The sequence below is a fragment of the Tachypleus tridentatus genome, chromosome 3, assembly GCF_004210375.1.
Source record: "Tachypleus tridentatus isolate NWPU-2018 chromosome 3, ASM421037v1, whole genome shotgun sequence".
In the NCBI taxonomy this organism is placed as follows: domain Eukaryota; kingdom Metazoa; phylum Arthropoda; class Merostomata; order Xiphosura; family Limulidae; genus Tachypleus; species Tachypleus tridentatus.
In genome coordinates, this window is record NC_134827.1 from 51567684 (window position 1) to 51595566 (window position 27883).

General features: G+C 34.1%; 1 protein-coding gene across 6 annotated transcripts; it reads right to left on the reverse strand.

Annotated features, from left to right (window-relative positions):
- Positions 1 to 85: 85 nt before the first annotated feature.
- Positions 86 to 27696, reverse strand: LOC143246821 (uncharacterized). Of its 6 annotated transcripts, none has more exons than XM_076493995.1 (6): positions 26404 to 27696; positions 17124 to 17392; positions 13799 to 13931; positions 11749 to 11847; positions 10913 to 11056; positions 86 to 10454 (listed from the first exon to the last, which is right to left on the reverse strand). In XM_076493995.1, the coding sequence occupies exons 2-6, from the start codon at positions 17126 to 17128 to the stop codon at positions 10395 to 10397; spliced, it is 441 nt and encodes a 146-aa protein (XP_076350110.1). In that variant the 5' UTR covers positions 17129 to 17392; positions 26404 to 27696; the 3' UTR covers positions 86 to 10394. The 6 variants fall into 6 exon arrangements, with proteins under 6 accessions (XP_076350110.1, XP_076350112.1, XP_076350113.1 ...); XM_076493997.1 differs by having other exon boundaries at positions 86 to 10399; positions 10814 to 11056; XM_076493998.1 differs by having other exon boundaries at positions 10814 to 11056.
- Positions 27697 to 27883: the final 187 nt, after the last annotated feature.

A 27883-nucleotide genomic window follows, 5' to 3' on the forward strand; every position in this document is an offset into this window, starting at 1 on the left:
AGGAGAAGTTTTTAACCTTCCTTCAAGATATGGGTGTTTTATGTAAAGTTTATCTTTATCAAACACCTTTTCGTAGTCAACATGTTTTACCCCAGTGGTGTCAAGAGGAAAATTATTTTACAGACTGAACAAACATCTGTATTATCCTCTCCTCATAATGATATTTTCATAGAGATAGTTCGTACATTTATATTAAAGCTATAAATTAGGATCTAAACATGTCCAATTTCATATCTCAAACGCTATTACGATGTCAACCAAACGTATACCAACCAGTAGAAACCATTTGTAACCATTGACATCATAAAACAGCGCAATTTTAGATTCGGTATATGTGTTAGAAGAGGACAAAAAACAGTTTTTCCATTACATAATGTACAGTATGATAGGTTTAAGTGATAGTTCTTTTTCTGTCATGTAGCAATGTGCATATTCAACACAAATTCTGGTTCAATTCAATAGACTGACAATATTTTCAATGATTCTTTTTATTTGAAGTCATTTCAATGACCTTAATAAGTGTAACTAATATAATAAAAGTCTTACGACATTTTAAAAGCAAAAAAAAACTTTAATATTTAAAAAAAGAAGTGCTTGGTACGATAAATGTCACGGTATGACGAAGGGGTTCAAGCACTTGACTAGCAATTTGAGGGGCACGGGTTCGAATGCTTTTCACACCAAACACACTCGCCATTAAACTCCGGTAAGCGATATAACATTACGATCACTCCCACTATTTGCTAGTGAAAAAGAAGCCTAAGTGTTGGCGGTGGGTGTTGATGACAAACTGTCTTCTTTTTATTTTAGTCTTACACTGTTAAATTAGGGACGGCCAGCGTAGAAGGCGCATGTGTGTCTGTGTGCGAAATAAAAAAATATATATATTTTTGGAAATTTTTTATTGTAAGAGAAAATTTCTCATAATTTCAGATTTTTAATCACAGACGTTATACGTCCAATGGTGATTTTTCTTTGAATTTTAAATAATAAGTGAATATTCACTGTTATATTGTTAAAAACGCTTAGAAACCATGCAACAAATAGTATTGTCCTAGAAACCGATATTGTTAAAAATTCTTAGAGACGACGCATTAGACTTAGTAACACAGCGCCTTGAACATAAATAACGATACATGATTACGTTTTATTAAGTTTTCGATACGACAACATGTAAATTTTATTAAAGATAAATGGTATGCTATCATCAGCCATATCTGTACTAGTGATAACACAAGCAATGTTGTCGCTAGTTGAAGTTGTTAATGCTTGTAGTATTCGTAAGCCTGGACAAGTTGTTTTTTATACTGGGAAACATCTTCTGAATCAAAGATGGAATACTTATACAGATTATGCGACAATAAAAGATCCTATTTATAATGACGGTTATGCAGCTCAAAGAGGAAGGGATGATGAGACTACTTTTCGCTCAGTCATAAAAACTGTATCAGAAGATCCAGGAGTCACAGTGTCAAAACTTCTTCCAATAAAATATCAATCACCAAGACCAAGTCCTCCAGTAAATTATCCAACTCATCATCTTCAGGCCACAAGTAATAACAAACAGTACGGTCGTTTTTCTTTGAAGAAGGAAAATGGAATCCCACATGTTATTTCGCCAGTTAGTGAAGAACCAGATATAAACAATCTGCTACCTTTTAAAGAAGAAACATTTGTGAATCCAGTCATTCCTACTGATATGGAGTTTGAGAATGAAACCATTATTACGGACCTATACAAAGATGAATGTTCATTTTCGATAGCTTACAAGCGTAAAAAACGTTTTGTTCTGATTATAAAAGCAGTAATTGGATTCGTATGTGTCATTTCTGTAGTGACATACGTTTCTTACCTCATGACGATAAAGGGTGAAGGTAGGTATATGATAGAAGAACCAAAGAAGATTCCACTGGGCAATCCTTGTACCCCTAAAAACAGCAAGGAGGTCTACTTTAACATATAACCTCCAACCATAATACCATGTTTGTTTGTTTTTGTGTCAACATTTTTATTTACATTAATTACACTGGGGAACACTCATTTTGTTGCATTAAAAAAAAAAGACCTTTCTATAGTCAATTTGAGTGTGTTGATTTCAAATCTGAAGTCGGTTTATGTCTGCAAGCTACAGATTTTATGCAATTTGACATTTTTATTTGAAAGACCTAAATCCCGCACTAAATCATTCAGTTCAGCCTGGGGAAGAGGCTTGGGAACGGGGAAAGGTTCAGTGTCTGAAGAACAGTTCTCCGATTGTGTACACTTTTCTGACAATTCACTGTCATAACTGTCTTGTTCGCTTGTATCATGTCCAATGTCTTTATCGTCCAATAAAAGCAAGCCTTTGAAAACTGGAACAGGAACTTCTTAAGAGTGCGGAGCAGGCCGAATAGCTGAGGGAATGTTCGGATACGTAATCTTATGTCGGTTTTTCTTCCCAACACCCGTTGTGTTTACCATGCAGAAATAACAGTCAGTTACATAGTTGGTAGGTTCGCGCCAAATCATTGGAACACCAAAAGGCAGACCATTGCGTTTTCCTTTGGTCCAGTCTCGAAGCATTTCCTCACAATTGTGGCACACAACATGAGGAGCCCATTGCTTGTCTTGATCACCAAGATGAACTTCAAAATATGCCTTGTAGGCACGCTTGACGAACGAGGATATGTTACGTCTCTGACGATTGAGTGTGTAGCATCCACATATGTAGCAGAAGGCATCAGGCTTGTTTCTGCAATGATACCTATTTTTTGGAAGCCATGTTTGATCTGAAACAAAAGAAGAATGATCAAAATATTAGAAGCTATCTATATATATGGAAGTGAAAATGCTTATACATGGTTTACGCAAGTTCACATTTGTACAATTTCATTAACCTCAAATTGCATACAAACTAGAGCCTGTAGAGAAAAACTAATTTCAGATTTGAAATCAGCGCCTAAAACTCCTTCAGAATCAGTTAAAATATCCAATGCAACTCAAAGTTACTGAAAAAGTGTTCCCCAGTGCTATAAGTACTTAATTGATTATTTTTGTTCGTATTTCAAAATTTAGTAATTAAAACAAGTAAATATTTAAATGTTATATAAATTGGTGATGTATAATTAATTCAAATAAAGAATTTCAATGTTGAACTGATGTTACCAAATCTGTTTTCTTTTAACCCTTAAACGGCGACCATCTTCAACATTCCTGTTGTTTAATGGATATTGAGTCACTTTTTTCAGTAAATAATTTTTTCACTGCTATCAAAATCGTACTTTTTAACACGATTGACTGAACTTAGCCATGAAATCAAACATGAAGTTAACATTTTTGTTGACAGCAAATATCTGATTATAATCCAACAATTTATATAATGTTTTGTTTTCAAAGTGTGCTAGAAAAAGTAAAAGGATGTCTATGAAATAAAAAACGCTGAATTAATTTTACTTTTAGACAAACAAAAAGCCGATGAAAATTATGTTAAATTAATTGTATGATACAGCGTGTCGAAATGAGATGTTGTTGTTTCTACCACAGCATTGTTATTTTGTAATCTTCATGCTGTGGTTATATGTTGGGAGGCCTCAAATTTTCTTTTTTCTATCAAGAGGATCTTAGACTAAAAGGGATTGGAACCGCTGATCTAGTGAAACAATGAAATTAACATATCTCACAAGTCCACAAGTCACACGTTTCAACCAATGGCCGACATGAAATTATAAGCCAAGCCAGGTGTAGTGGTTTCTGTACTGTCGTTTTAAGAGGCTGCTTTCCAAAAGTTCACATATAGATGCACAACCACGTTACTTGTCCCCTTTCTCCACTACGGCGGCCCATGTTTTTTAAACCTATACCACAAGCCTGTGCACTAATTCATAAGTTCGACTCACTGTTCAGAGAACTGACTCACTGATTAAAACCAGTTTCTCTCCCAGCTCTGTTTATTTGTTTTACCCCAGCTATATGAACGTGTTAAGTTTAATATTGGAAAATTGTCTAGTAGTATCAATTTACATACGAAAGAAGATAAAATAATGTTCTTATGTCACAAGTGTTCTTCATAACAAATACACGTTCTATTCCAAAATGCAGCAACAGGAACTACTTATATATTTTGATAATTGTAAGGAATTTATCTTCAAGAAATACACTCCCAATTACATAAACCTTATGTAGATACATCAGACCCAAGACTATGGTCATGTGTTATATATGTGTTAACTGTATATTCAGTAGCCTGTCTTCAAAGTTCGGTATCAGAAGACCAGTGAAAGAGAGAGGCCTCAAATTTTGTTTCAATGTGTGTATCAACACTATTGGTCTTCGGTTTCACTGACACGGTATTGGTGTTCAATTTCATTACTGACTGTAATGACACATCTGATCTTCACTTTCATTGGCTCTTTCAACACTGTTGGTTCACTTTAACTTCTGTGTAAACACTATCAGATTTCAGTTTAACTGTCTTCACACTGTTGGTCATACCTCTCACTGTTTGTTTCAACACAACTGGTCTTCAGTTCAACTGTCTGTTTAACCACTGTTGGTCTTCACGTTCACTTGTTGTTTCAACACTATTGGTCTTCACTTGCACTGACTATGTCAACACTACTGGTCTTCAACTTCACTGACTGTTTCAACACTATTGGTCTACAGTTTCACTGTCTGTTTTCACAATCTTGGTTTTCACTTAAATTCCATTTCAAGAATATTGGTGTTAACATCCACTGACTGTTTTCACACCATTGGTTTTCACGATCACAGGCTGTAACAACACTGTTAGACTTCAAATTAACTGTTTCAACACTGTTGGTCTTCACTTTCACTAACTCTTTCAACACCGTTAGTATTCACCTTCACAGTCTGTTTTCACACCACTGGACTGCAGTTTCAATAGCTGTTTTCACAATCTTGGTTTTCACTTAAATTCCATTTCAAGAATATTGGTGTTAACATCCACTGACTGTTTTCACACCATTGGTTTTCCCGATCACAGGCTGTAACAACACTGTTAGACTTCAAATTAACTGTTTCAACACTGTTGGTCTTCACTTTCACTAACTCTTTCAACACCGTTAGTATTCACCTTCACAGTCTGTTTTCACACCACTGGACTGCAGTTTTAATGGCTGTTTTCACAATCTTGGTTTTCACTTAAATTCCATTTCAAGAATATTGAAGTTTTCACTCTATTGGTTTTCACGTTCACAGGCTGTTTCAACACTGTTAGACTTGAAGTTAACTGTTTCAACACTATTGGCCTTCACTTTCACTAACTGTTTCAACACAGTTTGTATTCAACTTCACAGTCTGTTTTCACACTATTGGACTGCAGTTTCAATGGCTGTTTCAACACTTGGTATTCAATTTCACTGTCTATTTTAATAGTACTAGTCTTTAGTTTTACTGTCTGTTTGTACACTGTTGGTCTTCACTATCACTTCTGTTTGAACACTGTTGATCTTCACTTTCACTTCTGTTTCAACATTGTTAGTCTTCTGTTTCATTGACTGTCTCAAAACTATTGGTCTTCAATTTCAAGGTCTGTTTTAACACTTGGCATTCAGTTTCACTGTGTTTTCACACTTTTGGTCTTCACTTTAGGTTCTCTTCACAACACTATTAATCTTGAATTTAACTGTTTTCACAATGTTGGTCTTCACTTTCACTGACTGTTTCAACACTGTTGGTCTTCAAGTTCACTGTCTTTATCAACACTATTGTTCTTCTGTTTCACTATGTGTTTCAATACAGTCTTCAATTTCACTCTCTTTCAACAGCGTAGTATTAATTTTCAGTCTGCTTCAACAGTGTTCATCTTCACTTTCACTATTATTTAACACTACTGGTGTTCAATGTCAACAGTATTGGTCTTCATTTGCCCTGCATGTTTCAACAGTGTACATCTTAAATTTTACTAACTTTTTCAACACTATTGGTCTTCGGTTTCACTGACGGTGTGCACAGGGTTGGTGTTCAATCACACTGGGTTTCAACACCGTTGGTCTTCACTTTCAATGATTGTTTCAGTTGTGTCTGCCTTCAATTTCACGGTCTGTTTCAACAGTGGAGATCTTCCATTTTACAGTCAGGTTCAGCAGTGCTAGTTTTCAGTTTAAATGTCTGTTTTTGAAAATGTTGCAACAATATTGTTCTTTAGTTTGACTGTCTGTTCTCACACTGTTGGTCTTCAAATCCACTAACTGTGTTCAAAATGTTCGTCTTTACTTTCACTGACTGTTCCAACACTGTTGATCTTCAATTTCACTGACAGATTCAACACAATTGGTCTTCAGTTTCACTGCTTGTTTAACACTATTGGTCATCACTTTCACTGACTCTTTCAACACTGTTGGTATTGAACTTCACAGTCTGTTTTCACACCACTGTTCAGCAGTTTGAATGGCTGTTTCAACACTGTTGGTCTTCAAGTTTATTGTCTGTTATAATAATTCTGGTCTACAGTTTTACTGTCAGTTTTTACACTGTTGGTTTTCATTTTCACTCACGCTTCAACACTGTTAGTCTTCAGTTTCACTGACTGTGTAAACACCGTTTGTCTTAAATTTCACTGTCTGCTTTAACACTATTGGTCTCGAATTTACGTCTTCAATTTCACTGTCTGTCTTCACACTGTTGGTTATCACTTTCATTTCTGTTACAACACTATTGGTCTCAAATTCCACTGACTCTTTTCACACTGTTGGTCTTCACTTTCACTGTCTCTTCCAACACTGTTGGTTTTCAATTTCACTGTCTGTTTCAATACTATTGGTTTTCAATTTCACTGTCTGTTTCAATACTATTGGTTTTCAATTTCACTGTCTGTTTCAATACTATTGGTGTTGACTTTCACTTACTATTTTCACACTGTTGGTCTTCAGTTTCATAGGCTGTTTCAACCCTGTTGTTCATCGTGTTTAATGTCTGTTTTAACACTATTCGTTTTCACCTTCACTGACTGTTTCAACACTGTTGGTCTTCATCTTTACTGTTTTAACACTATTTGTCTGCAGTTTCACTGGCTGTTTCAACACTGTTGGTATTCAATTTCACTGTCTGTTTTAATAGCACTGGTCTTCAGTTTTACTGTCTGTTTGTACATTGTTGGTCTTCACTATCACATCTGTTTCAACACTGTTGGTCTTCAGTTTCACTATATGTTTTCACACTTTTGGTCTTCATTTAACTTCTCTTTCAACACTACTGGCCTTGAATTGAACTTCACTGTTTTAACACTAATAGACTTAAATTTCACCCTCTGTTTTCACAATGTTGTTCTTCACTTTCACTGACTATTTCAACACTATTGGTCTTTAATTTAATTGGCTGTTTTGACACTCTTGATCTACACTTTAACATCTGTTTAAACACTATCAGTCTTCAGTTTCACTGTTTTTACACTGTCGGTCACACCTTTCAATGTCGATTTCAACATTACTGGTCTTTAGTTCAACTGTCTGTTTGAACATTGTTAAAATTCGATTTCGCTAACTTTTTAAACTAAAGGACTTAAATTAACTCTCTGTTTGAACAATACAATCAGAAGAATAGAAGAAGTGGCAGAAGATATATGCTGCAGCATTTAAAAGTGTACATCGTTAGGTCCAACCAATATACTGCCATACAGATGAAGGGCAAGTTTGAGTTTCACCAGTGTAATGGGACGATTATAGTCACAGAGACAATCACCTCAAAAGGAAAGAAGTATGGCTAAGAAGATGGAGGAAGAAGCAGAAGTGCTAGATACCTGGCAAAACCTTTCACCTAGAGTATCAGCAATGCTCCAGACATCAGCTACTTCCTGGCCATCAAAGAGCAAGATCGAGAGGGGGACAGAATTATATTGCCCATTGACCTTTCGAATCTTGTCCCATACGACTTTGGAACTGGTGATAGAAGAAATGCTGGTTGTAAACCTGATCCAAGATTCTTTCTGGCTTTGACATCTTACCAATCAAGCATGTGCACGGGCCAGCTGGAAAGCGATGCGGTTCGAGAGTGTGAGATATCTACGAAAAGTATCCCAGTCTCATTTTTAAGCCTTCTATGCCGTGTAAGAGGCAGGATTCCACCAAGGACGAGGATATAGTAGGAAACGTGTCGGGTTTTAAGGAAAACATTGAGCAGCTGCTTATATAATACAGTCAGTTACTGCTGCCACACAGTCGTCTATTGATGGCTTAGAGACGATGGCAGAATCAACTTCTGCAAAATCAGTGAAAGAGGGCCAGTTTGCATGATCCAGCTTCCTCCGGAGCAAGCGGGTCGAGTGGCATCGACCACAGCCAGTCTCTTTCAAGATTATAGGAAAACGATCACTGCCTCATGGATTATTGTCAACCCTCCATTTAAAATGGGAAAATAATTAAGGGGAGCAAATTGAGATATAAATAGCAGTAAAAGACTGACTAGGTGCATTGAAATAAGCAGAAGAACAAGTATTAAAAAGAGAAAGATTGTGATCAGAGAGCATACATTCTACAGAGCGACCCCTGCTATCGATATCAGCACTTACCCAGAGGGATGATGATGTCCATTACAGTCCCCCAGGATAAAAAAGGGAGACAGCAACTGTTCAATGAGAGCATAAAGGTATGATTGACTATATGTCTCTTCAGGCGACAGGTAGAGAGAACAATCAGTGATGGTATGACTCAAGGAAACGGATGGCTACAGCCTCCAAGGGTGTGTCAAGTAACAAAGACAGGGTGGGCACATGCTGATCAGCCTACAGTGCCAACCCCTCCATGCACTCGTCCATCACACAGCCTGTCATTTCTGTATAAAGAAAACTGCCAAAAGGTGACTGTAAGGAAAGACAAACAAGTTGGTAGGAAGCAATCAGTGTTTTGATGAAATCCAGATCAGTATGTAAACTTCGACAGTTCCATTGTATCAGGGTGGCAATTTTTATATACGTTGAGGTGAATTGGGTAGAGAACCCTTCTGTTCACGACCACGACTTTTTTCCTTACTGTCCTTATTCGAGGAAGGTCTATCGACCTCCATGGATCCTGCCCTGGGTCGATTGGGCAGGTCTTTGCTGTTGGAAGGAGATTACAGAGACTGAGGGCATGAACGAATGATTGTTTTGAAACTTTGGGTGGAAGAAAATGTATCCAAATAAATGCCTGTACCTGGAACCAAAGGATGTGGATCTTGGGGTTTAGTGGAATGTATGTAAGGAACAGAGATAAGTGTTAAAGTTAATTCATCAACTTTTTAGCCATGGAGGTCAAAATTTTTTTCATTTCTTTGGAGAACGATTTTTTGGAGGCACAGAAAGATCTGTCTGCACTCCCACTGTAGTTGTGGAACGAGGTGCAGCAGCATACGCCCGAGATGAGGTGGTGGACAACAGTTTTCGAGCCTCAGGATAGGTAATGTTATGAATCGTTTTCAAACACTGCACCTATTTTGTTCCAACTACTTAGTGCAAGAACAGAAGTAGAATGGGTGAGAGCCATTGCAACTGACGCAATGAGGGTCCATTTCACACTCATAGGCATCATGGTTCTTGCCATTGCGACGAGCATACCTCAAGCAACGATGACACTGGAAACATTGGAAAAAGAGAGACATTTGCCCTAAAGATTTGTCTGAAAGTGACTGCAATATAAGAAAATGGGGTACAATAGGTGGTACAGATGGTGAGGATTGCTGCTCAGAATCTTGAAGTCGAAGTTCATTTACATATAGACTGTTTTTTCGCTATTTTATTACAATTTTTAATTGGAGTATCTATAATAAAGATAGGGAAATTTTAGTGCCCAATGACCCCACCCACCATGGAGCCCTACGAGGGGATGCATTACAATATCAAACAAGGACACTGCAACAATGCCAGGGTTTCGTGAGCACTATACCCAAACATCAGCTTCAGATATAATGTCCACAACACCTGTTGAGAATATCCAACACTGGTACTTGGTTGGCCCAAGCCCGAGTAAACCAGTGCAAAGCTGCCCATCTACAGGAATTCAAGGTTGGAATAAAATAATGAATAAAATAGTCATTATTACAAAACAGAGAACAACAAAGAAGTTTGTAGATAAACAGCAATTTTTTTATTTTTTCCCTTTTTCCCTTAAATATTTTTTTTACATATATCAATGTATTCTCATCCTTACATAATTTGAAGTTTTATGTTTTTGTGTAATTTCTTTTTAAGATTGTTTTCTATTAAAAATTAAATAAAAAATTAACAATAACTGTACAAATTGCTATTCCAATCTTTTTTTAGCTTAATTAAATGCCTTACACATAACCCACACTACTTGGATACTGATGAATAAACAAAAATAATTTTGTTGAAGAAATCTGTAAACAGTGAACAGCTTCTAAACATAACATCAGGTGGTGGAACTTTCTCCCATCATCTCTGTCTCGTTCTGCAATCATCCATTCTATTCTGTTCTTAAGGCAAACATAGTTCCATTTGACAACAAATGAATAAAAAGGCTCCTCTCAAACAGATAAAATGTCAACTACTTAATTATACTTTATGAAAATGTTAAAATTCTCAATTTAAATAATAAACTATACAATATTAAAATTAATAAATGTACGTAAGGTCAAAGGTAAAATTATCTGTATATATTTTTTAAAAACTCAGTTAATGACTATTACCAAATCTCTAGTGGTATTTATATGTTTATTCAAACCATACAGTTTCTTTTGCAGTGCCTTCCTTTAACAGTACATACAGTAACAAAGGAACTTGTACAACCTGTGAATACGTTTAAAGATCTTTTAACCTTTTCTTAGAAAGTTTGTGCATCACTGAATGTCAGAAAGGTAAAACATAAAAACTGTTTTTACTTACCACAAAGACAAGAAAGAGGACAAACCTCTAAGGTAGTTGTCAAGACAAGAAAGAGGACAAACCTCTAAGATAGTTGTCAAGACAAGAAAGAGGACAAACCTCTAAGATAGTTGTCTCTGGGGTTTTCTGTAACTGGACAAGTTTTTCCATGAAAAATTTCAAATGAGACTGGACAGCGTTATTTGATTGAGTAGAGACAAAACAGCCAAACATCCAAACCTGTGGAGTATCTGTAGCCCTTTCCTAGGCAAATGGAACAGAAATAACCTAGAGATCACAATAATGAAAAGTAAAACATTACTTAAGGGCATACATCATGAATTTAACAAAATAAAATTAAAATGGATCTTACAAATGGGCATTTAAAACATTATTTGAAAAAATGATCAAGAACACAGAAACATTACAAATTTATGAAAATAAAAAACAAAATTCAATTATAACCAGTAACTGGCAGTAGGTTTTATGAATAGTTACTACAAAACTGTTTGTATCAAACATCTATTTTGTACACTTCCAGTATCTTATTAAGTGATTTTCTTCAGTTAATAATTTCATTTTACAATAATAAAATCTCTTATGTTACAGATTTCAAACTATTTTCATCATCATAGCTAACAGCAAATTAAATAATTCTGATAAACAATGCAATAAATTTACTATACGATATACTAATCATGTAAAGGGTAAAAAAAACACAAGTTAAATATTACCTCAATCTACAGAGGGCCTCCAATTGTTCTTTCTTTGAATCAAACCTCTAGCAATACATTCTAACTGAACTTACCTTTATTGTATTAAATAGCATTTCAAGAGCTGATAAAAATGAACTTTATGGCAATAAACAGTATTTCACAGGCTGAAAAAAACATTCACCTCTGAAATCTTAGTAAAATTTATCAAGCATACTTGTATAAAATTAAAGAATGACTCACCATGGAAAACAGGTTTGCTAACATATACATTGAACCTACAATAAACCTGCTGAGTATGTCTTTCACAACAACAACCAATATGTCATCCTTCCTTAGAGCCTGGAAGTAAAGTGTAACAGTTCAATACCATTAGCAACAAACAAAAAGCTATCTATTAACCACTAATACCTGAGAGTTGATAGTATTTTTACAATAATGAATCTACAGTGAGGTTTTTAACACCAAATTTTATTTCTAATACAACAGTTTCAAAATGTATCATTAAATATAAAATACAATGTTATTACGCTTTCAAAATGAATTTTAAAATTTCTTTCTTTTCTGGATACCAAACATTGCAACATTACTTTTAAGAGGCTCTCATGAGTACAAAACATAACACTATTAAAGTCTTCAAACACTACCATGACTACTACACATAACACTGTTACATCGTTAAAACACTACCATGAATACCAAACATAACACTGTTAGATCCTTAAAACACTATCATGAATACCAACATGACTGTTACATCCTTATAACACAACCATGAATACCAAACATAACACTGTTACATCCTTAAAACACTATCATGAATACCAACATGACTGTTACATCCTTATAACACCACCATGAATACCAAACATAACACTGTTACATCCTTAAAACACTATCATGAATACCAACATGACTGTTACATCCTTAAAACACTATCATGGATACCAAACATAACACTGTTACATCCTTAAAACACTATCATGAATACCAACATGACTGTTACATCCTTAAAACACTATCATGGATACCAAACATCATACTGTTACATCCTGAAAACACTATCATGAATACCAACATGACTGTTACATCCTTATAACACTACCATGAATACCAACACAAGATTGTTACATCCTTAAAACATTATCATTAACACCAAACATAACTGTTACATCCTTAAAAGTCTCCCACAAATACCCAACATAACACTATCACATCCTGAAAACATTCCCAGGAATACCAAAAATAATACTGAAACATCCTTAAAACACTACCACAAATATGAAACATAACACTGTTACATCCTTACAACACCACCACAAATATGAAACATAACACTGTTACATCCTTACAACACCACCACAAATACCAAACATAACACTGTTACATCATTAAAACACTATCATGAATACCAAACATAACACTGTTACATCCTTACAACACTACCATGAATACCAAACATAAGATTGTTTTATCCTTAAAAATGGAATAGAAACTTCTTTTACACATCCATAACAGCATAAAACTCAACTTCTGAAAGCGACCGTTTTTTACTTTCATTGGCTGTAAAACAATTATATATCTTACTAGCTGTATCACAACACTGTCAACCTACTAGTTTTGAAATAACATTTTAAAAATGAAACTTTGTGGAATGGATGGCAACTGCCTGTTGTGGACACAAGGGTAGAAAACGATGTTTCAAAAGTCTTCCGCCTTTTCGTCTTCAGGTCAGTGTGCGTGTGTATAGGTATTGTCAGTCTTTTATAGTGTCCCGGTGGTTTGTGAAGAGCGTGTTATGATTGATTGGATTGTCACTGTTTCTCCACAATCCACCAGGACACTAGAAAAGACTGACAACACCTACACACACACACACACATACTGGCCTAAAGACAAAAGGCGAAAGATGTTCAAAACGTCGTCCTATACACTTGTTTTTCCACAACAGGCAGTTGCAGTCCATTCTTCAAAGTTTCATCATGAATACTTTGCCTGAACAAAGAATGTTTTAAAAACTTCACAAATTTAGAAAGTAAAAAAACATACAATTAGTAAAACTTTAAACAAATATTATCAGTATCTTTAAAGTTTGGATAGGGTTTCAGATTCAAACTGAATTAACTGTTAAAACATCATGTGTTATTGTTTATGAACAACACTGATCATGTTTAACTTAAAGACAATTACTTTATGAAAAACTAAAAGGAAGAGCTGGAGTGAAACTATTAGTTAATGTTTAATAACGTGCACTAATATATACTAACAGTCACTTGTAAAAAATAAGACATACTTGAACACGAACTTTGAGTCTATGAAATAGATTCAATAGAGGCTGTTGACAAAACTTTGAACTCCACACATTTCTAAAGGTTGCCCCTGTAGTTATCCATTGTTTGGAATCTATTCTTTCATGGAACTCCACACTGAAAAGTATATACATATATGTATTAAGTTTCCTTATTTTGTAATTTTTCACTAATTTATAGCTGTGTATTACTAAGAAAAATTTTATACATTAAAAATTGTCTTACCACCTCTTAAGTTTCTTATACAATTTTAAAATGCTTTCATTTTAAAATAACATGTTCAAAGCATATTTTTCAAAATAAAATTTAACTCTTCAAGTACAGGTGTGGTCATTTTGACCAATCTTGTAACCACCACTAAAAATATATATATACATGATATAGCTTTAAATTTGCTGAGTGCACCTTTACGAAATTTAAAAAAAAGTAAATATTACATGCTTATTGTACACAAAAAAGAAATCACATTTTAATAAAGTATTTTATAAAAGATCTGAGCTTACAACAGCATTACTAAGTCAGTCCAAGTACAAAATGATTTTTTCATGTTAGCAACAAAATAATATTTGATACCTGTGATGGAGATAACACAGATAGCCCTTTGTGCTTGATAACAAACAACATTTCTGAAATGACTTTATATTATAATAAAGAGTAATACACACTTCATTTCTACAACCACAGCTAATACCTTACAAACCTCCTAGTTATTTAGATTTAACAGAAAAGCAATTAACCCAGTTCTGTGTGAAAAAATGATCAAATTACAAGCATGTACAATCAAATTATAGTACTACTGATGCAATATCTATAAACTTTGTCCAGTCAGAACCCTTGGCTAGAGCTTTATAATAACCTGCAGGTTTAACCTACAACACATTTGAATTTTGAAAGTGCCTAAATTAAAGCACACACTTCTTCAGCTCAGCAGGTTAACAGCCAAAACCAGGAAAATATGTAGTCCTAAAATAAGATCCATAAATTAATAAAAACACTTTCTCCCTTTACAATCACAATTAATATACAGTTGACCAAGTAAGAATATGTCTTTTAATATACATTTCTTTTAATGTTTCAGTCCATACAAATTTATTAAAAATATTAGAAAATAACTTAAAAATATAAAGTTAAAACACTAATCAGCCAATACTTAAAGGAGATGACCAAATGCACATAAGAAACGTTAATGCTTAAAGGAGATGACCAAATGCTCATACGAAACATTAATACTTAAAGGAAGTGACCAAATATACATAAAAAATGTTATTTCCATTAAATATTAAAAACACAATAGTCATTCTCTGTACATACATTGTTTCTGGATTATAAATCAGTTTTAGAAAACATGTTTATAAAACAATCATGTCGACCTAATTTTGAGAAGACAATTACTCATGATTTTCCATTACATGACAGACGTTCAGCTTGTCCACAATAAACAAAAATGTACCATTACATAGTCTACCTTACTTACGAATGTATCAATATTTTAACTGAATACATATAAATGTATCAATAGATGACTCACAATAAATTACAGGTTAAACAATCCCCGATCTCCAATTAAGGTATAATGTTGCCCACAAAAATTACACTGTAATAGATATATCATTTACTAGCTAAATACTCATCCCCTAAAGAGAAGTTATGTAACTTCATGATTAATGAAAGGTTATGTTAGAAACTAAAAAGTTGTTTCCCTTTAAGAAATAGATTAAAAAATTAGGAAACTACAGATATGTATTTGTCTTTGCACAGACCCAATAAACTCCCATAACAAGTAGTAAAAAATGCAAAAACTCCCATAAAAAACACAAAACATGAAAAACTGAAAATTTATGTGTACCCCCAACATGAATGTAATAAACCTCCACCACACCAATTTTGATGCATATCCATCCACACCCTGTTATATGAACATACAATAGACAGTACTGTTATATTTATATAGATACTGTAATTCATATAAATATGTATCAGAACCTTTCTTTTCTTGTAATTTTGCTGACTTTAATTTGTCAAGAGAACCATTTTTAACTGTTTTCAGTCTCAAATACTTCCAAACATTGTATCTGTTTCTTTTGTTCATTGCAATATTAAAGTTTCTCTTTTGTGTAACCATTTTATAACAGACACAACACTTCTGACATAAACTAGTCTCCAAGGTATAATTATTATGAAATACTTAACAGAAAATTATACATTAAACTAGAACATTGACAGAGCTCAATGGATTAGCCTGTTAAAAATCATGTTGTTAAGAGTACAGACAGTTTGATTAATGCCAGAGGCATTATTTCTCCTACAATAGCTCTACTACCAATAATTTATTACACCATTCTTAGCTATCATTTAAAGAATTTAAAACATAGAATGTTGAAAATGTCATCAAATTAATATTTACAAAATAATTATTACATTTTTCATAAACTTGTTCGTATCATCAGTAAAAAAAGAACAAACTAATTTATTATTACATCTCTAGTTATAATATATACCAATATTCTAATACTTGACCTACAATACAATCAAATACACCAATACATTAAAATAACTGACATACCAAACATGACAAGTTCTGCCCCAAAGTATTCTAAATCAAATAACACAAAACAAAGTTAAATTTCAGAAACTAAATTATCTTTCCTTTAAATCCTGAAAAACCACAGTGGGCTATCTGAAGCTTATCTGTAAGGAATCAAATCTTGAATCTTAGATTTGTAATCAACAAACTTACTGCTGATAAACCAGAGGACTAACTTATTTGGTGGTAAATGTTTAAACTACAATTTTAACACAGTTTTGTTATAAACAAACACCTTAAACTTCACATACACAAAACTAATAATGTTTTGAACAACTTGTCATTCACATTTTAAGTAAAATTAAATTACATTTGATAACATAAAACAAAAAAATCTATAACTAGATAAAAATGTTTCTTGAAAAAGAGTTAATACAATTGAAAAACTTTCAATCCAATGATAAAACTATTACCTCAATTAATTTTTGAGGATTATGTCTAATAACTTTTTTTTATCAATACTTGCTTCACTTACAGTTGTAGTGAAGTGCTTTACAAATCTCACAATCAGTTTAGAACTTGTACATTTTAACAGTTATAGAACTGATAAAAAAATCTCTCTAACAATGAAAGTTAAAATTATTTTTTATTCCACTGTTATGAAACAAGCAAAGTTTATCAACTAGAGTAAAACAGTTATATAATAAATATGATGTTATAATAATAATAACAAACTTTGCTCTAATTAGAATGATCTGTTGTAAGGAAAAAAGTTATACAATTACCACATTAGGTCTGCTATCTTTTATAATCCTCTTGTTGGTTTCTAGATATTTAATATTGTACTTATGAAAGAACAGCTTCACACATTCATCCTTTAAGTAGTCTAAAAGGGAAGAGTCTTCATCTTGCATTTGGTCCCACAGACGCAAGTTCTCCTTAATGGTAACTTCTTGGTACTCTTTAAATTGACGACAACAGTGTTCTAACTGTTCTAGGAATAGTGGTGGTAAACATTCCAAAGGAAACACGGCATGACTACCATACTGCTTTCCTAAATAAAAAACACTGTTCGAGTTTGATATACATTGAAAAACAAACACAGTATGTGTACCATGTTCTAAAAACAATATGAGTAAAGTAATCAACTATGATAGACATTCCAAACTACTATACTACTGGAATTATTATAAAACCTGTCACTAGTTCTAAAAACAGAGCCAGTTACTAACAGTTATTTGTAAGATATCAGTGATAAAAACCATATTCACAGCTAAATGGTCGAGAGCAACAACAACAGATGTCAGTAGTGGCTGTATATAAAATATGAATGGTAAAAACCATGCTCATAGATACAGAGTTGAGAACAACAATAGACGTCAGTAACAGCTGTATACAAGATATAAATGGTAAAAACCATGTTCATATATACAGGATTGAGAACAACAGTATGTGTCAGTAGTGGCTGTATACAAGATATAAATGATAAAATCCATATTAGAACTAGAGGGTTGAAAAACAAGAACAAGTTAAAACCTGAATTTCACATTTTTGAAAAATGGATTTTATGCACAATTAAAATCTAAAACACTAATATTCCACAACTGACAAAACACTAAATGCCTGAAAAGTAGATGTGCTGCTGGCCAAAATCTTAAGGCCAATGAACATAAAGAAAAAAATATGCATTTTGCATTGTTAGACTCGATCATTTATTTGAGTAGAATTTCAAAATATGAAAATAAAAAAAAGGAAAATAAAAACCTTTTTTAGCATTTAATATGGAAAATGTGAACACTGAAATTAGCCTAAACACTAGCTGGTCAAAAATGTAAGACCATACCAAAAAGAAGTCCTAAACAGGGTAGGAAATGCCCAACAAGAGGTCTCAGTAGTGAGTTGTTGCTGTCATTGTGAATAACTGCAAACATTTGCTTTGGCATGGTAGATATAAGCATTTGCAGAAGGCTGGCTGGAATGTTATTCCTAGTAGTGAAGATGGCTTCACAAAGATTATGCACAATTTGGAATTGACATCCATTTCTATAGACTTCCCTTGCCATCCACCCCCAAACATTTTCAATGGGGTTCAGTTCGGGCGAACAAGCTGGATGGTCCAAAAGAATCACGTTATTTGCCATGAAAAAGTCCTTTGTCTTGCAGGCATTGTGGACTGCAGAGTTATCCTGCTGAAAGATCCAGTGGTTTCCAGCCTTCAGTCAATAACGATGCTCTCTCCAACATGCCAATGTAGCCAGCTGCTGTTTGATGACCCTGTATGGTTATACATTGTTTCATGGAAGGAGAAAGCACCCTAGATCATGATGGAACCTCCTAAACTGGGTCGTGTAATAAATGTCTCCGGTGGGATATCTTTATCATGCCAGTAACATTGGAAGCCATCTGGACCATCCAGGTTAAATTTCTTCTCATCAGAGAACAAAACCTTCGTCCACTTTTCTACATCCCATATTTGGTGCTTCTCAGCTGTTTTGTGGTGTGGAAGGAGGCATGGCCTTTGAAGATGTTTATGTTTTTTAAAGCCTTTCTCTCGTAGATGCTGTCTTATTGTTCTTGAGTTGCATTTCGCGTCCATGAGGGCCTTAATCTGGTTCGACGATTAGCTGGTGTCTTGCCAAACAACCACTCGAATCCTCCTGTTCAACGCCAGGGAAATTTTCTTGGGTCAACCACTTGAAATTCTCGTTCCATATCCCTCAAGGTCTTTTAAGAAATTTGCATCAGCAGTTTTACAATGCCCAATCTCACCAACTACAGCACGTTGAGAGAGACCTTGCTTTTGCGCTCAACAAATCTGCTACATTTAAATTCTGTCAACTTTTTAGCCTTTGCCATGTTTTTACCCAATGTAACACAGGAGATATAAGTGGGAAATGTGGACAATGCTAATGCTTGAACAAAAATGACTAAATTTTATTAAATGTTTACTGGTTAGTACTTCGTTTCAGTATGGTCTTAATCTTTTGACCAGCTTGTATTTAGACTAATTTCATAGTGTTAATTTTCCATGTTAAATGCTAAAAATGTTTTTTATTTTTATTTTCATTTTTCTTATTTTCCTCTTTTAAAGCTCTTCTCAAATAGGTGGTTGAGTCTAACAATGCAAAATGCATATTTTTTCTTTATGTTCATTGGCCTTAAGATTTTGGCAAGCAGTGTATCAGAACCAGAACCAAAGAGTTCTTTCAAATAAAATATATCATTCCTGATAACTTGCACATTCCACTGACCAATTAAAAACAATTTAATTTATCATCTTGTTTACAAATTGAACACATTAATATTGATAGCATTACAACAGCAAATATTTCAATTCCTTATAATATTGTCTAATTTGTAATATATATTTAAAATTCAAGAAAATAACAATGTATGGTTGTCACATCCCTTGCCAAAGTCTAAATTTTAAAAAACAGAAATAAAAATTACACAAGTTTTTACTGCAATTATAGAACTTTCATGATATTTTGGTGATTATTCTTACTAAATCTGTACATCTAAAAATAAGTAACATCTCAAATTGTTAATCCTGACCTGACCTAACCTAAACCAACCTAAACTAACCGTAACCTAACCTGACCTCACCAAACCTATACTTTATACATGATAAAAATACAGTATGATTAACATTCATGAAACTTATTTAGATTTAACTTAGTTCTTAAACCTATATATGAATGTTGGTAACCAGTATTTGATGGTGATTTCTTCGATAATTTGCAACTCCTGGATGTTAATTTTGAGAGCAATTTATGTATTACTTGCATCTTTATAAACATGTTGTTTAACCAACTCTTTTAAGATCAGGAATTTTATATTTCTGAAAACCAAGTATTATTATGAATTTACGAAAATACCAAGGTTTTATACCTGATTTATTTTGTATTTTATTGCAGAAAGGCTAAAAAAATGTATCAGTTGATTCAGTATTACAAAATCTCTTATGAAAGTAGTCCACAAAGTCCATGGGAGGTTTATTTTTGAAAGATATCCTTTTTGTGATGTTGTGATAATAATGATAAAGTAGAAGACTGAGAGTTAACCTCCAGGTTAAAATGCACATGAACAAATATTAATAAAACAAATTTTCTATTAAAAATTATGACTTTTAGTGTGCAACAGCCTTGTAATGTTTAGTAAAAATCTACCAAATTTTGTGAATATACACTTAATATATTAGAAGTTGCTAGTATGTAAACTAATGAGTACAAATAATTATGGATTTGGTCCAATGGGCCGAGGCAGTTTCAGTAAAGTTCATAAACTACTTTAAAAAGTTATTAACTGAAACATTTACCATGGAACGATAATCTTATATCAATATATATTAAAAGTTACAAGTTTAGATTATAATGCTCCAAGTCCATTACCAGCTGACACAGAGCCTTGATCACAGGACCATAGTCCATGTATTGGATAGGCACAGCGGTGATAGTGCCAGAACAGATAGACTTAGCTACGGTGTCTGCAATCTCATTCCCACAAATACCAATGTGGCCCGGTATCCAGAAAAACTGGATAGAAGTACATGTTAAAGGGAAATGGGACATTCAGTTTTGAATATTGGGGAGAACATGGTGTAAACCAACATGAAGTGATTCCAGGACCAGTAGAGCACTGGCAGTTTGAGTACTGCTTAGTTTTACGTAACCCAGGGCAAGAGAAATGACATACAGTTCAGCAGTGAACACAGAAGCTATAGAGGGGATTCTTCGAGCAACCACAGAACCACAACAAACCATGGCAGAGCCCACACAGTCACCTGATTTCGAACTATAAGTATAAATGGGAATGGAAGAATGGTTCAAAAGATGTTCAACAAATAGCATACAATATTTCCAATCAAGCATGTCTACCTTAAAGAAAGATCACATTTGGAGACTGTAAGAAGCCATGGTGGGATTGGCTGAACAGTGGATACAGCAATGTTATCCAAGGATAAATATTAAAAATTACTTTGTTTTTATAACAGTCTATAGCTGCTGCTCAATATACCTCATGTTCAACAACTCATGTGAGAAATGAAAGTCATCGACATAGAGCCCATTTGTAACAGTGAGAGAGAGTTGTTCAGTGATGGCATTAATTTTTATAATGAAAAGTGTGAAACTCAGAACACAGCCCTGAGGGACTCCAAGAAAAGAATGGGAAAGTGTTGAACCCACACAAACTTGGAATCGCCTGTCCATTAAAAATTGTTTAATAAAAATGGCAAATGGCCACGTAACCCATATATATGGAGGTCTCGCAAAAGGCCATACTTCCATATTGTATCATAAGCCTTCTCAATGTCAAAGAATATTGATACAAGATGTTGTCATTTGAGAAAAACTTCTCTGATTGACATTACAAGTTGTATCAGGCGGAACACGGTGGAGTGCTGTCGCCGGAATTCACACTGGGTGGGTAAAAGGAGGTTGTTTGAATCGAGGAACCAAACAAGACAAGCATTAACCATCCTCTCTAAGGTCTTACAGAGACAGCTCATCAAAGCAATTGAATGGTAGTTTTAAGGAATCGTGGGGTCCTTCCCAAGCTTAGAGAAAGGTAGGACAATAGCCTGGAACTAGGCATCAGGAAAAACATTTTCCTGCCAGATCCAGTTAAAAATAATCATAAGAATAGCAAGAGAACCGGGAGATAGATGGTGCAGCATGTCATAGTGTATATCATCAGGCCCAACTGATGTACTGCCAGACTAATGAAGGGCCAGTTTCAGTTCCACCAGTGTAAAGGGACAATTATAGTTATAGAGACAATCACCTTGAAAGGAAAGAGATGATTGCTCTGCCCAAGTCTTGATGGTAGAGGAACAAACAGAAGTGCTAGATACCCAGCAAAAGCTTTAACCTAGAGTATCAGTGGTGCTCAGGGTATCAGTTACTTACTTCTTGGCCATCAGACGACAAGATCGAGGGGGACAGAATTATATTGACTTTTCAAATGTTGTCCCACATGAGTTTGGAACAGGTGGAAGAAGATATGCCAGTTCTGAACTTATTTTAAGAATCCTTCTGGCTTTAACCCACCTGGCATGTGCACGGGCCTGCTGAAAAGCAATGCAGTTCAAGAGTGTGGGATATTTTCAGAAAGTATCCCAGGCCCATTTTTGAGCCTTCTGTTCCATGTGGCAGGCAGAATCCACCATGGGCAAGGATATAGTGGAAAATGTGTTGAGGTTTTAGGAATACATTGAGCAGCTGCTTGTATAATACAGTCAGTTGCTGCTGCCACACAGTCATCTATTAACGGTTTACAGACGATGACAGAATTAAGTTCTGCGAGAGCAGTGAAAGAGGGCTTGTTTGCCTGATCCAGCTTCCACCGGGGCACGCTGGTCATGTGGCTTCGACCATAGTCAGCCTCTCTCAAGATTATAGGAAAATCATCACTGCCTCGTGAATTATTGTCAACCCTCCATGAAAAATGGGAGAATAATGAAGGGGAGCAAATTGAGAGAAACAATCACATTAAACATTTTTAATGGTTAAAAAAAATGGCAAATGACAATCTCATTGTATGTGAACTAATTTTAAAATATGATAATAATTTAACATAATATATTATAACACTTGGAATACACAAAATCTTTTCAAAGTCAGAATTCATTTCATCTTCATTTAGAAACTGTGGAAGCAAAAGAGCACATTTATATTAAATCAGAAATTTAGTCTAAACATATTACAAGCTCAATCTGTTTTATAAATAAAATACTATTAGCATGTCCAAAAAAGTTCCTCAGAGCAGTAAACTTTCAAATTAATACAAAGTAACTCCTTTGATTCTCAACAGAAACAAGAACCATAACTTAAAGTTTTGAAGTACAGAAATAGATCTGCAGTTTAAATTTCACAAACAGCAAAATAATGTTTTTGTTATTTCAGTGATACTGGGTAACAATAAAATGTATGTTATACAGCATTACATTTTTTCTAGTAATGTATGCACACCCAATACCAGTGTGGAAATTACAAGGACATGTGAGTAACCCAACTGTTGCACCATAATAAAATGTTTTTGCAACACCGTTGGGTAAATCCACTTGTCATACCAAACAGCTTTAAATGTCAAGTCAGATAAATCCAATGATAGCATCCAAAGAGTTTAAAAAAAAATCCCACTTGCTAGATTATAGAAAGGTTAGACTTGCAAACAATCTGTACTCTAGTTAAGGTCACTTCACTTTCTCTTACAATCCTGTTCTCATTGTGTAAGAAAGGATAGTATTTATTCAAAAGTATTCAAAGAGCTACAAGGATTACTTCATGAATAGAAGAACTGAATCATGGGAATGGGTTAATAATACAGTCTAAGTTCAGTTGAAGTGCACCTTATAAGTTATATTCAAATTTAAACTAAACTTTATTATCTGTGCATGTTAATAACCTAGACATTAAAGCATATTTATAATCAAAAGTTTTATGTTATCTGATGTTCATGATTTAATATGTCAGTTATGTAGCTTTGTGCTCAACAGCAAACAAAGTAACATTTTTATTACTTGGATAAATATAATTACCAAAAATAGAGAAAGTTGTTATCTCAATTTGCAATTAGTTTATTATTATAGTGACAATTGATTTAGTTATAGTTTTGATTAGACTGCATAAACCTAATCAATGTAAACACTGCTTGAAGGTAACCAATTACATTTTCCAGTTCTAAACAGTTCTCTCAGTTGCTTAACATGCAAGTGGCACTACAATACATACTACAATAACGTGAAGAGAGAATCTTGAAGTCATTTCCACGTAGACCACAAATTATTTGTAGACACTATAAGGTTATATTTAATAAACAAACAATATTTTCATCACAAACTGAGACAAATACCCTAATAATACAATTCTCTTTATATGTATAATGTTTTCTATACCTACTGAAAGAAATCCTCTAACTTCTTAAACATAAAATTCAACTTCCAGTTCCTTCCCCCCAAATCAAATACACAACAGAATGTTTCAAATATTTACAATCACATTTAAATACTTTTTTCTCTATAACATTCCTTAATTGTTTCTAGCTTCATGATAAGGACAGAAATAGTTGTTCACATATGCACAAGATATTGAGAATTTGTTCACTGACTACAAAACTTAGTACCAACAGAGACCAATTCTGATTAATTTTAGTTGACAAGTTGACTTGCTCCCAAAATTCTGCTGTCATCCCATGTCTGAAAGTAATGATGAAAAGACAGTAAAAGATCATACTTATGATGGATGTCCTGAGATAGTATGTTGCACCATAAAACCCATTCTTAAATTTTTAAAATCATAGAGTGTATTTTAATAAGCTGATTAATTTTATTTCCTCTTATAAGAAAAGTAGCAAAGGTGTCACAAATTAACCTTAATATTTGCAGAACAAGTGTCTAATCCTCCATAAAACTCCTCTCTTGTTGATCTTGTCAGTGAAAAACATTTTCCAAATTCATGTTCACTCATTAAACCTTTTAAATTAAAGACTTTCTCAAAAGCATCATCACAGTAATTGCTGTAGTAGGTCTCAAGTCTTTCCAAATATTTGAATTTGTTTGATTTTCTTTTTTTTTTTATTTTATAAAATTTTACACTAAACTTTAGTTATGCAACATGAATGTACAACCTGTTTTTGTCAGTATTTTTATCACAATCATTAATATGTATTAGTGAAAATAAATACATTTTAATGAAGTTAAATAGTGAAATGTGTAAAATCAGAAGGAAGGACTGCATTAAAAACAGCAAACCTAAGCCTCTAATTATACTTGTTTGTTATAACTCAAAAACATGTGGGAAGTTATGGACTTGAGCACCCGCACCTCACTTTCCTAATTTCTAATTCTATATCTATTCCTACTCTTTATTTCTTATGTGAGACTGGCAAATGGAGATTAAGACTGATAGATGGTGTATCCCCACTGCAATGTGGGTCCTATTTCTTCAGTCACCTCCAAAACCCTAGGGTACATATTATGATCCTACACTGTAGCTTGTACCCTGGGATATTTTCAGTCATTGCAGCATTTTTTATTTAATTTGTTTTTGAGTTATAATATAATAAACTAACACGTGTCATTTCTATGATTACTGATATTCCATTTCTGCCTTTACTAATGCATCATTAATGAAAGAAAATGGTATAACTTGCATAACTATCAAGGTTTCCCCATTTAAACCCATACAGTTCCCCTGAAGTATATAAACAAGCTTTTGATACATATAAATATCATAGGTCCCAAAATAAGACACTGATAAACTTAAATTATAATGGTTATTCTAATCAAATGATGTATACTTTATAACATACTCTTCTTACTACTTAATTAAATTTTTATTCACTTCTGAAACTCTTCCAACTAATACTACAAAAACTAATACAATTATTAAGTTTCATGCAGAATGATACAAAAATATTAAAATGATTTACATCAACAGAGAATGCCTTTATAAATTGTATAAACCTCACAAACAATATCACAAGTTAGTAAGAAAATAAACACTTTATTAACATTGTAAAAACTTCTAAGTATCAAACATTATTGTACTGTCAGTACAAATATTTAATACTAAATATTAAGCTATATGTTAGACCTCAAGCATGAAGCAAGAACATCATAATTCGTGGTTTAATTACAAGTACTAAACTAACAAAATTCAAATCATAAAACTATAGAAAAATGGCCCTATAAGTATTATAGACAATAGGTTCACTGTCTGTGGTATTTTATTTTGAGTGTTTTCGGTAGAATTATCAACATTCACGGTGTTTGTTTTTACTTCTATTTCTTTTACATTGTTAGTTATTTTATCGTTAATATTACTTGCAGGGGAAGCTACCTTTACCTCGGTATTAGTAACAACAACTGCTTCTTCTTCATTTCCGGAATTTTCCGTAGAGTTAGTTTAATAATTTTTTTTTTTACTTTTCTTCTTTTTCTTACATTATTTTCGTTTGTTTTTTCTGCTGTACTAAGTTCCTTTTTAGCTATAGTACATAGCGCTAATAATAGTGAATTAGTTAAATTACTTTTCGATTTGCCACCAACAAGACTTGACTTACTTCTTTTCTGTATATCCTGATCGGCATCAGTACTTTTTTCGTCTGCCATAGTTTGTCCTGGTCTGATTTTAGTCTCCAGGTGAGATCTTGAACGCGGTTTCCCGCTCTGCTGTTGGTGATTTCTTCAGGTAGCCGCCGCTGTAGTAGTAGTCTTTGTGGTCAATCGCACTGGTAATGTGTTATATATTTTTCAGCTGTATTAGTTGGGGAAGCCTATCTATTCAAACTTTCCTTTTTTGCGTTGAGAGAACACGTCTATATCTGTCTCACTCTCGCCAACAAAATCACATGTCAAAAATATATTCAATGACTACACTTACAAATTATAACCTAACTCAAGCATGCCGCCTGATCTTCACAACTTTCACCTTTGAATCAGTTTGGCCAATGACAGTCAAGTAGCTTTTGTGACGACTCCACATAGACTACATTTAAAAGAAGCATCAAAAACAAATTAATAAATGTGTTTCTTTTGAATAAACCTATTTGTAAAAACTATGTGCTTTGAAAACAATTAATAATTATAGATTTTTTTTTCATTTTCAAACTGTGATCCATGCACGTACACACACAAAATTTAAAGTTTCGTTTGTTTCAGAAGGTTTCACGTAAAGCTGTTGTTGTTTTGAATTAAGCACAAGGCTGTCCGTGCTCTACCTCACCAGAAACCCGGTTTTTGGCGTAGTTGGTCAGCAGACATACCGTTGAGCCACTGGGTGGCAAAATCTACATTCCCCAGGTGAGGGGGGTGGCTATATTTCCCAAGTGAGGTTCAAACTCACAACCCCGGTATATCCCACAAGTACTGTCTTATAAGTACCGTGCGCTAACCAATTGCGCCACTGGGGATTTACACACGCAATTCTAATCAAATAAGTTTCTACGCATAGCCGTGATGGGAATTCGAACCTGCGACCTTCACATTACTAGTCAAGCGCCTTAACCACCTGGCCATATCGGGCCGAGAAACTTTATTTACCACTTAAATGTTCTCAATAACATATACATGTGTACATTTGTTTGTTTGTTTTGTTTGTTTTGGAATTTCGCACAAAGCTACTCGAGGGCTATCTGTGCTAGCCGTCCCTAATTTAGCAGTGTAAGACTAGAGAGAAGGCAGCTAGTCATCACCACCCACCGCCAACTCTTGGGCTACTCTTTTATCAACGAAAAGTGGGATTGACCGTCACATTATAACGCCCCCACGGCTGGGAGGGCGAGCATGTTTAGCTCGACGGGGACGCGAACCCGCGACCCTCGGATTACGAGTCGCGCGCCTTACGCGCTTGGCCATGCCGGGCCACATGTGTACATGTAATTGTTTCGTGTATCCTGGAGCGTTCCTTAGGTTGTTACGGTGGGGACACACGACTCCTATAGTTAGTTATTGTTTATAAAAGAACTTATTACATAATTATGTGTTGTTTGTCAAGTCCAGATTTATATACACCTTTCGAAAATCGAACCTTTTTACGTTTAT

Coding starts and splice junctions, on each gene's coding strand:
- LOC143246821 (XM_076493995.1), bottom strand. Junction 11,057..11,748: donor TAGCAAACCTGTTTTCCATG/GTGAGTCATTCT, acceptor CCATTTGCCTAG/GAAAGGGCTACAGATACTCC. Junction 10,455..10,912: donor CAGAGACAACTATCTTAGAG/GTTTGTCCTCTT, acceptor TATCTGTTTGAG/AGGAGCCTTTTTATTCATTT.